This window comes from Nuphar pumila, chromosome 3 (genome assembly GCF_984573655.1).
Source record: "Nuphar pumila chromosome 3, dmNupPumi1.hap1.1, whole genome shotgun sequence".
NCBI lineage: Eukaryota > Viridiplantae > Streptophyta > Magnoliopsida > Nymphaeales > Nymphaeaceae > Nuphar > Nuphar pumila.
Window position 1 is genome coordinate 60,299,633 of NC_143251.1, and position 13,833 is coordinate 60,313,465.

At 38.8% G+C, this 13,833-nt stretch overlaps 1 protein-coding gene across 1 annotated transcript in view; it reads left to right on the forward strand.

Moving 5' to 3' along the window:
* Positions 1 to 13,833, forward strand: part of EMB2746 (RNA-metabolising metallo-beta-lactamase family protein) — a 157,638-nt gene that overhangs the window by 81,000 nt on the left and 62,805 nt on the right. Inside the window, exon 11 of the mRNA XM_089999530.1 lies at positions 7,251 to 7,376. Within this exon, the coding sequence (XP_089855656.1) occupies positions 7,251 to 7,376 (126 nt within the window). The remainder of the gene's footprint in view (positions 1 to 7,250; positions 7,377 to 13,833) is intronic.

Here is a 13,833-nt window from a genome sequence, read left to right on the forward strand (position 1 = left end):
CCGGAGGTGGAAGAAGTGACCTTTAAGATTTGTTGAAGAGCCAAGGAGATTTGTCCAAGAGTGTCTTTGAGATCCCCGTTCTTGCCGTCATCTTCTTTGGTGGTGGATTCTTCAACGGAAGCCACCTTTGGCTTGAATGCCCCATTTAGCTTTGGACAAACGGGTTTAATATGTCCCGGCTCATAACAATGGTGACATATAATCATTTTTCTTCCACCACTCCCTTGCTTACCAAAATGAGGTGGTTTGTATGTTTTAACATGATTGCCGGGTTTAGATACGGCAAGAACTTCCTCTATGCTTTTACCCATGCTATGCCTAGTCTCTTCTTGAGTAATCTCGGCAATAGCTTCTTCTAAGGGAGGAAACGTGGATCTATGGAGAAGTGAGGATCTCACTTGTTCAAATTCGGGACGAAGCCCAAATAAAAATTGAAACAATCTATCTTGTTCCATTTGTTTTTGTCTTAGAACCACATCCTCCATAGATACCCATTTAGGCTCTAAAAGAGCCAATTCATCCCACAAAGGATTTAGAGCACTATAGTAATCTTGTATGCTCATGTCGCCTTGTTTTGTGGTTCTTACTTTTTCTTGCAAGAAATAAGCTCTTGCAAGGTCCTTTTGGGTAAACATACCCTTCATAAAAAACCAAGCTTCATTTGCCCGGCGGAATTTTGCAATATTTGCACATACCTTAAGTTCGACATTATTCATAAACCATGCAAGGATTTTTGCATGGTTGCTCTCCCAATCTTCCATTTGATGATTATAATCTTCAATGGCCTTGAGACGAGCATCGCCTTCAAGTGCTTTCTCTTGATCTCCTTCCATCTTTGTGAGCTTAAGTTGGGGTTCCGGAACGGTTCCCATTACATAACCCCAAAGCTTCTTGCCTTTGAGATTATTCTCCATTGCGGATGCCCACATCATGTAATTTTTCCATTGAGTTTGAATGATAGATCGATCTTGACTTCCATTGCTACACAAGGAAGATGTGAGAAAGAAAGGAAGTAGAGAGAGACAAGATTTTACCTTTAGAAGATCTTATGGCTCTGATACCATGTAATGAAATAAGCGGAAGAAACCAAGAATGCTAAAGCATTCACTATGTCCCACACGGACAAATGCAACAAGCACAAGAGAGAAAATCCACTAAGGGATATACAAAGGGCCTTATAAAAAGGCTACACACATGAAAAATAATATCACTATTATTGAAGAGGAGCTCTCAAGAGCAATACAACATACATGGGGGGTTCCCCCTATTTATAAGAAGAGGAGACCAAAGGGGCTCCCAATAGAGTCGTTGGGAGCCCCTAACGGTCACATATGTGACCGTTGGGGGCCCCAACGACTCCATTGTGGGGCCCCTTTTCGGTATCCAAAAAATACAAAAATAAAAATAAAAAGAAAAATAAAAAATAGTGAAATACGAGAAACAAAATAAGTACCCCTATGGGGTACTTTGTGAAATGACCATAATACCCCTATCAGGTATTATGGTATTATTACATATGTTTTAACAGAAACAACTGAGTTTTTTCCCGGGAGTCTATTATTCTTTGTATTTTGATAACCCAGGGATCTAATTGAGTCCGCTGTTAAGGGAATGGTCAGTGATCGAGAGAGGATTCCTCAAAGACATTCGTGGCAAAGGATGTATCCAACTTCTACAGAAGTCTAGGGGTTTATCACCTAGGATAATATTCGATAGCCTCATCCCCTAACTCCGATGACTGGGGACACCGAGTCAATTGCTATTTGAGGAGCGTAGTTGTTAACAACCTATCCATCGAAGTTTTTGTACCATCTCATCATCTTCCTTAATGAAACCAAAGAGGTGATTGGGTGCGTGAGGTTCTATTTTAACTGACGAGCCATTCTACATGCTCTGGTTCATTGAACCCATTCGAGCATATTCCTATAAAGGCGATTATCACTGTTTGTGTGATTACTACTTTTATATCATTGTACAGTTTGCATTTTACGAGGTTGCCACAAATTTCTCATCCAATTATCGTAGTATCAACATGCAACACATGTCTGGTGATACCCCTTATGATAAAAGGGGTGGGGATTTCTCAGAAAAAATCCTCGACCTTAGCCGTTTTCAATTTTTGCTTTTCTAAAACTATGTTTACTTGAATACCGAATTTTCGCAAGAAATCCCTTTTTCTTTAAGGCATTGTCACACATGCGCAAAATCCACGTCTTTTGAAAAGGATAACCCTGATATAGGGTTAGAGAGAGTACGCAAACCACGTACCTTACGAATATGTACGTACAATACATATATCACGAAATGCAAGCCTGTGCACATTACAACGTGGCGGCAATGCGTAAAGCATGACCCGATGTGCGAAACCACACCTCGAGTGAAATTCATGTGTAATTAGTGCACGAGGTACGAAACCGTATCTTGACTAAATCAATAAGTAAGCAATGCACAAGGTACAAAACTGCACCTCGGCTAAATAAATGCATAAGCAATGCATGAGGTACGAAATCGTACCTCGGCCAAATAAATGCGTAAGCAGAAGTCTGTGCACGTAAAAGTGCGGCGGCAAAGTAAATGACATAAAGCAATGCTCGATATGTGAAAACACATATTGAGCTAAATAAATGCGTAAGCAGAAGCCTGTGCACGTAAAAGCGTGATGGCAAAGTAAATGACATAAAACAATGCTCGATATGTGAAACCACATACGAGCTAAATAAATGCGTAAGCAAAAGCCTGTGCACGTAAAAGCGCGGCGGCAAAGTAAATGACATAAAATAATGCTCGATATGTGAAACCACATATCAAGCTAAATAAATGCATAAGCAAAAGCCTGTGCATGTAAAAACGCGACGACAAAGTAAATGACATAAAAGAAAAAGGACAAGGATCGCAAAACTGCGTCATTGAGTTAAAAGCGTACGTATATATATATATATATATATATATATATATATATATATATATATATATAATTATGCTTATTTATAAATTTTTGCATTTTCCTTTGTTTTTCGTGCAACTTTTCCCTCCCTCAGAGAATGTTAGTTTTGCTGATGGTTCCGGGTGTAGATGACAAGCGACACGTGTCTCTGTACATGCATGGAGTCCGTTGCGCCGATGGGGTGTGATAAATGATTCATCGTACTGCGGGGAAAAAAAATCACGCGTTGGCGTTGCGTTTGGGTCGCAAAGGGCGAAAACCGACCTTGGCCCAGGTTGCTAGGCTGAGCCAGGTCCCGAGTTGGTGTACGCTGAGCTAGAAAATAGAGGGGATCGAGCTTACTCGGGCGAGTGAGCCAGACTCGGTTGGACCCCCAAATGAGCTGGGCTCGGTTCGGCAAAAAGGAAAGCGGGGGGCTCGGCTACTAGGCCGAGCCCGGCCCCAACCTGAGAAACATAGGGGGTGGGGGTGGGCTCGGCTACCTGGCTGAGGTTGGGGTCGGGCTCGGCTACCAGGCCGAGCCCGACCCCAACCCGAGAAATACAAGGGGGTGGGGGTGGGCTCGGCTACCAGGCCGAGCCTGGCCCCAACCCCTTGTATTTACAGGGGGTGGGGTGGGCTCGGCTACTAGGCCGAGCCCGGCCCCAACCCAAGAACACACAGAGAGAGAGAGAGAGAGAGAGAGAGAGAGAGAGAGAGAGAGAGAGAGAGAGAGAGAGAGAGAGAGAGAGACGCCCCTCCTCTGCTAAACGAGAAGTGAGAGCGAGCAAGGAGGGGCGACACCCCTCCAATGCTAAACGAGAAGAGAGAGAGAGAGAGAGAGAGAGAGAGAGAGAGAGAGAGAGAGAGAGAGAGAGAGAGAGAGAGCAAGCAGGGAGGGGCGACACCCCTCCCCTGCTAAACGAGAACTCATAGAGGGAGAGAGTAGGCTCACCTAAGGAGGGGGGTCGGCTGGAGGTCGCCGACGTCGGGAGGGGGTCGGCTGGAGATAGGAGAGGGGAGGCACAGTGAGGAGAGCGTCGGGGAGAGAGGGAAAAAGTCGAGGAGAGAGGGAGAGTGGGAAAAAGGGATAGAGAAGAGCGAGGGGGGGCTCCTTTGCGTAAAAGGAGAACCCCCCTGTGTAAATAGAAAAGCATGGGGGTTTTGGGTTTGGATCCGGATCCAACCGGGTTCAATTTTTTTTATAAAAGGGCTGGGTTTTACAATAAATCTAATCAAGAACGTTGAAATACATGGAATATACATGCAAGAATTTGCAAACACGTTTAGGGATGTAGAAAATTGAATTTAAGCATCGAAAATGATAAAAATATTCATGGTATTTATGCAGAAATTTTCAATCATGATTAGGGATGCATAAACTTGGATTTAAGCATCAAGAACAATAAAAATATTCATGGTATGCCTGCAAAAATTTTCAGACATGATTAGGGATGCATAAACTTGGATTTAAGCATTAAGAACGATAAAAATATTCATGGTATGCACGCAGAAATTTCTAGACATGATTAGGGATGCAAAAACTTGGATTTAAGCTTAAAGAACATAAAAATTACATAGTATGTACATACAGAAATTTGCAGACATATTCAAAGATGCAAAAAATAAATTTTAAGCATCAAGAACATAAAAAAACAAATAGTATGTAGATGCAAAAATTTGCAGACATGTTCAGGGATGCAAAAAATAAATTTTAAGTATTAAGAACATAAAAAATACATAGTATATACATGTAGAAATTTGCAGACATGTTCAGGGATGCAAAAAATCGATTTTAAGCATCAAGAACATAAAAAATACATGCAGAAATTTTCAGGTATGATCAGCCTTTAAAGCATATGATTTAAGACATGCTAAACCCTCTTCTATTAGAAAAAGAGAGGAACCCGTACCTTGTTTTGTTGAAAACATGTGAAAAGAATAGAAGAAGAAGAAAATGGTGATGCCCTTTTTTTTTCTCTCTCTCTTTTTCCTCTCCCTCTCTCTTTCTCTCTTCTTTTTCCTCTTTTCCTCCCTCTCTTTCTCTCTCTAGTTGACGTTTTTAGAGAGAGAGGCTTGGCCTCTTTCTTTATATAAGAAAAGAGGCTTTTAAGGGGTGATGCCCCCACCCTCTAGATATGTGTTAGTTTGGGGTAGAGTTCTAGCTTTGGTAGAACTCTAGCTTATCTTAACCACTTTTAATACACACACACACACACACACACACACACATATATATATATATTTATATACATTTTTTTTAAATTGAACTTTTAAATTCATCTTTATTTTAAAAGTTTATGGATGGGTTATGGGTCTGGGTTGGACCCATGACCCAAATCTATATCCATTTGGATTTTAGCTCATTCATGGGCATTAGTCAATATGGATCTTGGACTAGGTCTAGATCCATATTGACATCAACCTATATATATATATATATAGGCCAGTCGACTCCGATCCAATTGAAAAAGACCCAAAATAGAGGTTAGTCTAATTTGAAAAATGCATTTTTTGTACCAACTCATATCCAAAATAGCCAAATCAGATCTCCTACAAGATCTACGTTTCATAACGGATCTAACTAGGTTTCTAGTTCTATTTAACTCTTAATTTCACCTGATTTTAACTTGAATTTTGCTCGAATTTAAAAGTAAAAAATGAATAAAATTCGCAAGTGTTACATATCATATATGGATCTCTTCAATGGGCCCTGGACCATGTCCTGGCCCATATTGACGTCAGCCCATATTTATCATTTTCAATTTTTTTGACATATTAAATGTAATTATTTAATTAAAATTTGTATTTTCGAACTTGAAAATATCAGGAAAATTTACGAGATATGACATGCAACAACCTGTTCCATACCAGAAAATTGTTCATAGTTTACTCAAACCTTCAAAAAGTGGATAGTAGGAGAGGGAGAGACATCCATGGTCATACCAAGTAAATAAGCAATATTAAAACAACTAAAAAAGAGGTCAAAGCAGGTCAGTAATCAGATCTGGAAGTAAGAATCATGGAGCCAATGACATCAAAGGCCATATGACTGATGCCAGCAGCTGTATGAAGGTTTCAGTCGACGTTTGGTTGCTGACATGAGATCAGTGATAGACCAGGTTAGGAGAAGCAAGGAGAAAGAAGGAAAAAAGAAATAAAAAAAGGATAAAAAGAGAGAAAAAAAATAAAGGAAAGAAAATAAGAGGAGGGAAGAAAAAGAAGAGGGAAAAGGAAGATAAACGAGAAAAGAAAAGGAAAAAGGAGGGAGAGGAAGTAGGAGAGGTGAGAGGACTGCCAAGAAGAAGATTGTTCCATGTGGACAATGATTGCACATAGCTTTGATTCAAATTTGGTATACCAAATGAGAAGATGAATCATTTTTCTCCACTGCTTGTGCTCTCACAATGAGGGGTTAAACCTGTGCCTTTCATTACTTTTAACATAACCCTAATAGGATAAGTTACAAATATCAAAATTAATTAAAAATAATAAAGAAAACAAAACTTCCATTAAAACACATCACAATGAAGAACACAATAGAGACAAATATTACAAAGATTACGAAACTGGTAGACAAGACCAAAATTACAAAAAAATCTCTGGCCAGCAGAATGACAAAAAAAGTACCCTTGGTGGTCCTACCATATGTCTCTTTTTTTTCTAGACATGTGTTCCTTCATTCTTTTCATAATACCTATGATTTTGGTTCTCCATTTCTCATTGTGTCCTTTTAGGATGAAGGGGTTTTATGACACTTGTTGCTTGTTAAATATCATATTTATCTTGTATTTTTCAGCAACCAGTTTTCTCGTTTGGAATGGTGTGTCTTCATATGCTTTATTTTATCTCAAAATTTGCTTTCCTGAAATATCGTCAGTTCCAGAACCCTGAACTTTTTACTTTTGTCTTTTGGCTAGTTAGCCAGAATTGAGCATTGGACCAAGACTCTTTGGATAAGATAATGCTGACAATCCTGCAAGGGAATAATTTCTTCCTCATTGTAGACTAGAAAAACATGTTGGTGACTCATAACCATATATATATGTGGTTATGATATATATATATATATATATATATATATATATATATATATATATATATATATATATATATATATATATATATATATTTCTCCTAAATAGATAACTTGTGAAGGAGTGCATTATTTTGTAAATTGTCGCCATTTGATTGTATCTTCCTTCTAATGGCATGAGATTATATACTAATTTTTTCATCATATCATGTTCTGGTGGCAGTCATACACAATTAGATTTTTTTTGGCTCTTTTCCCTTTATACCTTTTCTAATTTCAATTTATTTCTAGGTTATTCCAGGAAACGAGACTCGGGTAATGAAGATGCTGAATCGTATTTCAGACCTTGGACCTACAATCATAATGGGTAAAACTGAGGGGTTGCATACCTCTGGACATGCATATCGTGAAGAATTGGTGAGTAAGATTTTATATATTTTGAAGGTGTAAATTTCCATTATTTACTTTATACCCCTTTTTTCTGCATTTAGTTATGTCAAGCTCATTCAGCAGTTTCATTTTACTTCCATGATTTCAATATTCCTGAAAAGTTCTGGTGAAATATTATTTTCCTTGGATGCCAAATGTTACAGTGTTATTTGGGAACACATCCTGAAATGGTTGCCTGATTTTGAAGGAAGTGGGGTCATCAAAATTCTTCAGTGATTCTTTATGTGGGTGCAAGTCCTCATCATGAATAGGAAAGCGGCACTATATGAAGTAGAAAACCCAAATAATCCTGGAACCTGGATTGATGGTTTTCTATTGGCGGAGGCCTTCTTTATGACTATAAAAGATATAATCAGGTGAAAATAGTTGAATGGGAAAAGGTTTCCAAGAGCTACTCGTGTCCTTAATGTGAAAATTGCTGGATGATGATTTTAGATTAGTACTGATTAGTGAGAACATAACTAGTAAACCTTGCCACTAGTTGTGATGGTTTCAGAAAGATCACTATGTTAAAATATGTATATATAAATATATATATATATACATATATCTTTTTTCTTTTTCTTTTTTCTATACATCCAAATACCCGATAGGGGTATTTTGGTAAATTGCCCTGTACTTTTCCTTTTTAGGTTTTTCCTTTTTTTCTCTCTTTTTCCTTTTTTTGTTTTTCTTTTCTTTTATTTTCTTTTTGTAATAGGACCACCAAGGGGCCCCACCCATCTAGTCGTTGGGCCCCCAACGGTCACATTTATGATCGTTGGGGCTCCCAACGACTAGAAGGGAGCCCCCTTGTGGTCCCTCTCAATTCCTTTTTGATCTCCTACAAATAGAGGGCTTTCCCTTTTGTAAAGGCAAGGGTTTCCAGCCCACTTTCTCTCTCTTTTCAATACATTTTTGCCTTTTAGGCATTTTACCCCTTAGTGGGTTATTTGTGCACTTCACGTGCTTGTGTTGGCTCTTTGCTTGACTCTTTTAAAGAGTTCTTTGGTGTTTCCGCTATTTTCATTACACACTACTTATAGAAAAAGAGGGCATTGGCTTTGAGATAACAAACCTATCTAAACCTACAAAATTGCTAATCTAATTATTTTTTTCCCGTAACTACACTATCGAGATCATATCAATGTTGTCAGTATCATTGCTAATCAGTCAGAAATTGATATGGAACAAGGATGATTTAACTTATTTTTATTTTTTTTACATGGTTAAAATATTTTTAATATTGTTTTATATTTTTGTGACATGTGTCATATAACACCCCAAAATTTCAAACTTATACACTTTTAGAAGAATTTGAAAGAACTAGAAAATCCTTTATTTTCCAGAACATTTGTTTTAGCAAAACAGCGGAAACGATTTTCAAAATGACAAGTTGACAAACCTTGGGCGTATTACCGTAAAGCTTCCATTTCACAATGGATTTGCATCTTCGAAACAGTATTTAAAACCATATGCATTGAAAGATAAATTCAAGTTTATACAAAATGAGATTCTCTGAAGAAATCCTTATACAAAATTTTAAACCAAAAGATGTATCCAGGATGCGGAATGCCAGAAGAAACAGTGGGATCTTGATGTCATTTTATAATTGCGCCATCGCCTGTCGCTCAGACCTAATCATCACATGTACCCATAAGATGAGTCAGTTTCATGAAAAACTGGTAGGTGCATAAGTATAGCAGATAAAAGGACAATACTAACTCATGCCTGATTTCATACATGACTAAATACATGATTTGCATACATGATTCTATACATGACAAGCAATTGAAATAAATGAACATAATGACTTTGTTTCGATATTAACTGTCTTGAGGGTATGTATAGGAGAAACGTAGAAACAACTAAGTTTTTTTCGGGGTTTTATTATTCTTTGTATTTTTGATAACCCGGGGAACTAGTTGAGTTCTCTATTAAGGGGACGATCGGTGACCGAGAGAGGATTCCCCAAAGGCATTCGTGGCAAGGATGCATCCAACTCCTGCAGAAGTCCATGGGATTTACCACCTAGGATAATTTTTGGTAGTCCAGTCCTTTAACTCCGATGACTGGGGACACCAAGTCATTTTGCTCGATGGGTGGTTGTTAATAACCTGTCAATCAGAGTTTTGTACGATCCCATCCTCTCCCTTGACGAAAACAAAAAGGCGAATGGGTACGCCAGGTTTTATTTAACTGAAGACCTATTCTATATGCTTTGGTCTTTCAAACCAGCTCGAGCATCTTGCCTGTGAAGGCGATCATCACCATTTATGTGATTTCAACAATGTACCATTTGCACGCTTCGAGGTTACCATAAACCTCTTATCCAATCATCGTAGTACTAACATGCCGTGCATGTCTAAAAGAACTGCTATGATGAGAGGGGTATTGGTTTCTCAAAAGAAATCTCAACTCCATTGTTTCGTAAAAGAAACGATGCAACTGTTTAGTTTAGTTTGACATGATCTGGTCCTTTAAACCACTTGTATGTTGTTGCGTGAAGAGCACTGCGTGAAGATTGGTTTGACGCTGAAAAGAACGAGCGTGAAGAGCAGTTTGACGCTGAAAAAGAAATCAATTAACATTAGGTCTAATCTCCTTTAAGTAGAGATTAGCCAAAATACCTAAGTTACAATAGAGACCTGAAAAAAATGCATAATAACAAACTACCCCCGTCTATGTTCAAACTAACGAGTATAAAAGGCACATGCCTAATACTCTCAACACTCCCCCTCAAGCTCGAGCATAGATATCAATCATGCTCAACTTGTCACAATATCTAAGAAAACTGGAACTAGCAAGAGGCTTGGTGAAGACATCAACTACTTGATCTTCAGATGAAACATGTTTAGTACATATGAGTCCAGTCTGCACCAAGTCCTGTACATAATGACAATCAACTTCAATATGTTTTGTTCTCTAATGGAACACTGGATTGTTGGCAATATAGGTAGCAACCTTGTTGTCACACATCATCGCCATAGGACATGACACTTTCACTTGAAGATCAATTAGAACTGATTTGATTCACATCATTTCTGCAGCAGTTTGAGCCATAGCTCCGTATTCTGATTCTGCACTTGACCTGGCTACCACCGTCTGCTTTTTGCTTCTCCAAGTAATCAGATTTCCTCCCACAAATACATAAAACCCAGTTGTCGACTTTTTATCATTAATAAACCCAGCATAGTCGGCATCCGAATAAGCAATGATTTCTAATGGCGGGGTTTGACTAAACAACAACCCTTTTCCTGGAGATGCTTTCAAATACCTAAGAACCATCATAGCTGCCTGCCAGTGATCCTTATTAGGTTTATCCATAAATTGACTTATCTTGCTCACTGCTAATGAAATGTCAGGTCTGGTCACTGTCACATATAACAACTTGCCAACAAGAGAACGAAAACTACTACTGTCTATGGATTCTGGATCCTCATCATACATATGGCCCTTAGGGTCCATCGGAATATTTGCAGGCTTAGCCCCTAGCATTCCTGTTTCCTTAAGAAGATCTAAAACATACTTTCGTTGGGACAATACCAAACCCTCACGGTTCCTTGAAACTTCTATTCCTAAGAAATATCTAAGAGGACCAAGATCTTTAGTAACAAAATGAGTCTGAAGATGGGCCTTTGTATCTAAAATTTCTTTGGCATTGTTGCCTATTAGTATGATATCATCTACATATACCCCCATCACCACAATCCCGACGCAAGAAGTTTTAATAAGCAGAGAATGATCCTAGGCTGACCTGACAAAGCCAAATGCTGACATTATCTCAAAAAGCTTTTGAAACCACGCACGAGGGCTTTGTTTAAGACCATAAATGGCCTTCTTCAATCTGCACACCTGCTGCTTACACTCCCTCTCAACCTCGAATCCAGGAGGTTGCTGCATGTAGACAATTTCCATTAAATCCCCATATAAAAAGGCATTTTTCACATCAAGCTGAGAAAGGGTCCAACCATAGTGTACAACAACAAATAAAACCTATCGGATGGTGCCAAGACGAGCCACAGGCGAAAAAGTTTCAAAGAAATCAATACCATAGGTCTGAGTATAACCTTTGGCTACCAATCTAGCTTTATACCGTTCAAGAGAGCCATCTGAATTATACTTAAGAGAGAAGACCCACTTACTACCAACAATATCTGCATCATTGGGAGGAACAACTAGATCCCATGTACCACGTGACAATAAGGCATCCATCTCATCTTGCATTGCCTGCTTCCAATTGGGATCAAGAAGAGCTTGATGATGATTGACGGGAACAGATATCACAGACAACGCTGAGATAAAATTTCACATGTTCCTTCCAAGCCGTACATCTGTGACATACTTAGAAATAGGATCAAGAGTGCACTGTCTTTTTCCTTTGCGTAAAGCAATAGGCAAATCATCATCTACAACAGATGTTTCAGGATGATCAGGAATAATCACCTCAGGGGAGGGGGGAGATGGAGGCATGCAATCAAGTGGTGATCGATGTGTGTACACCAGTGGAGGATCTCGGTATCGTTGCACAGAAGGATACTCAACAAGAGACTCTTGGGGATCAGACTCCAAGGGAAAAGGAGGAATAGGTAGAGGACAAATATCACCTTGAATTTCTTGCACTTGGGGATGACCACTTGAGAAATAAGAAATCGACTCAAAGAAAGAAACATCCACACTAATATACTCCTTTTTGGATATTGGGTCATAAAAACGATACCCCTTTTGGTTTGGAGGATACCCAAGGAAAACACATTTGGTAGACTGAGCTGTTAACTTGTCCCGATTTGGTTCCAATCTATGTACAAAGCACACACACCTGAACACTTTAGGTGGAATATGAAAAAGAGAAGCCTCTGGATGAAGAATTTGGATAGGTATACGATCCCCTAGAGAGGTTGAAGGCATGCGGTTTATGAGAAAACCAGCAGTTAACACTACATCTCCCCAATATAATGCAGGCATATGGTAACATTAGACACCGGGCTACATTTAAAATTTGCCTATGCTTTCGTTCAGCCACCCCATTTTGCTGAGAAGTATGGGCACAAGATGTTTGAGGCTTAATCCCACGGTCTTTGTAAAACTGCAACAAGACTTTAGTCTTAAATTCAAAAGCATTATCAGTGCGGACAATTTTGATACTTGAATCAAACTGGGTTTGAATTTCAATAATCAAAGATTGAAGAATATTGGGAACTTCTGATCTTTCTTTTATTAAGAATAACCAAGACAATCTTGAAAAATCATCCACAATGACCAGATAATAACGACAATTAGACTGACTCGGAATCCGGCTAAGACCCCACACATCCACATGAAGAAGATCAAACAATTTATTACTAGACCGACTCTAACTAGACGGAAAGGAACTTCTGTGGTGTTTGCCAAGTTGACAAGCTTCACACTGTAGGATAGTTGATGAAGAAATTTGGGGAATAACTCTGCGAAGTTTAGGTAACGGAAGATGACCAAGACGATGATGCCACAACAAGGGACTGAAAGAAGACTCAACTGCAGTATGGGCTGCTCCGCTTGGTTGACGCATATAATAGACACCACCTTCCTCATAGCCTCCACCAATTCTCTTCCCCGTTAGCAAGTCCTGAAACATACAACACAGGATCAAATATCACCCTACAATTTAGTTCTTTGGTGATACGGCTAACTGACATTAAATTTTGTGGAAAAGAAGGAACATGGAACACATTTGTCAACTGGAGATCGGAAGATAAGGAAATGTTTCCCTGACCAACAATAGGAGAGGAGCTACCATTAGCCAAAACCACCTTTCGATGATCTGAAATGGGTTTTAGGTTTGAAAATTCATGAGAGTTTCCACACAGGTGTCTAGACGCTCCAGAATCAATGATCCTGTTAAAATGTACCTAATATATATATATATACTGTATATTACATCAATACCCGATAGGGGTATTTTTGTAATTTCACATAGTTGTTTTAGAAAACAACTATTTTTCTTTTTTGAATAAATGTAATTTTTATTTTTTATTTTTTTAATTCTTTTTATTGCTTTTTGAGGACCTAAAGGGGCTCCAACCCTAGAGTCGTTGGAGCCCCCCAACGGTCACAAATGTGACCGTTGGGGGCTCCCAACGACTCTATGGGAGCCCCCTTTTGGCTCTCCTTTTGAGGCCCTTTGGCCCTCCTTTTTCCTCCTCTTCCTCTTGTATAAATAGGGGTGAACCCCTTGTGTATTTTCATCTTGGAGAGCTTCTCTCTCTTTTCAATAAGAGGCTTTGTATATTGTTGCCTTCTTAAAGGCTTGTGCTTGTATTGTCCCTTCGTGGACTTGTGATATTGTCTCTTTTATTCATTGTTGTAAGTGCTTGTATGCACTCTTTATATTTCCGCAATATCTCATTACATGGTATCAGAGCCACTCGATTCTTGAAGGAAAGGTGTGGTTCGTGTATCTCATATT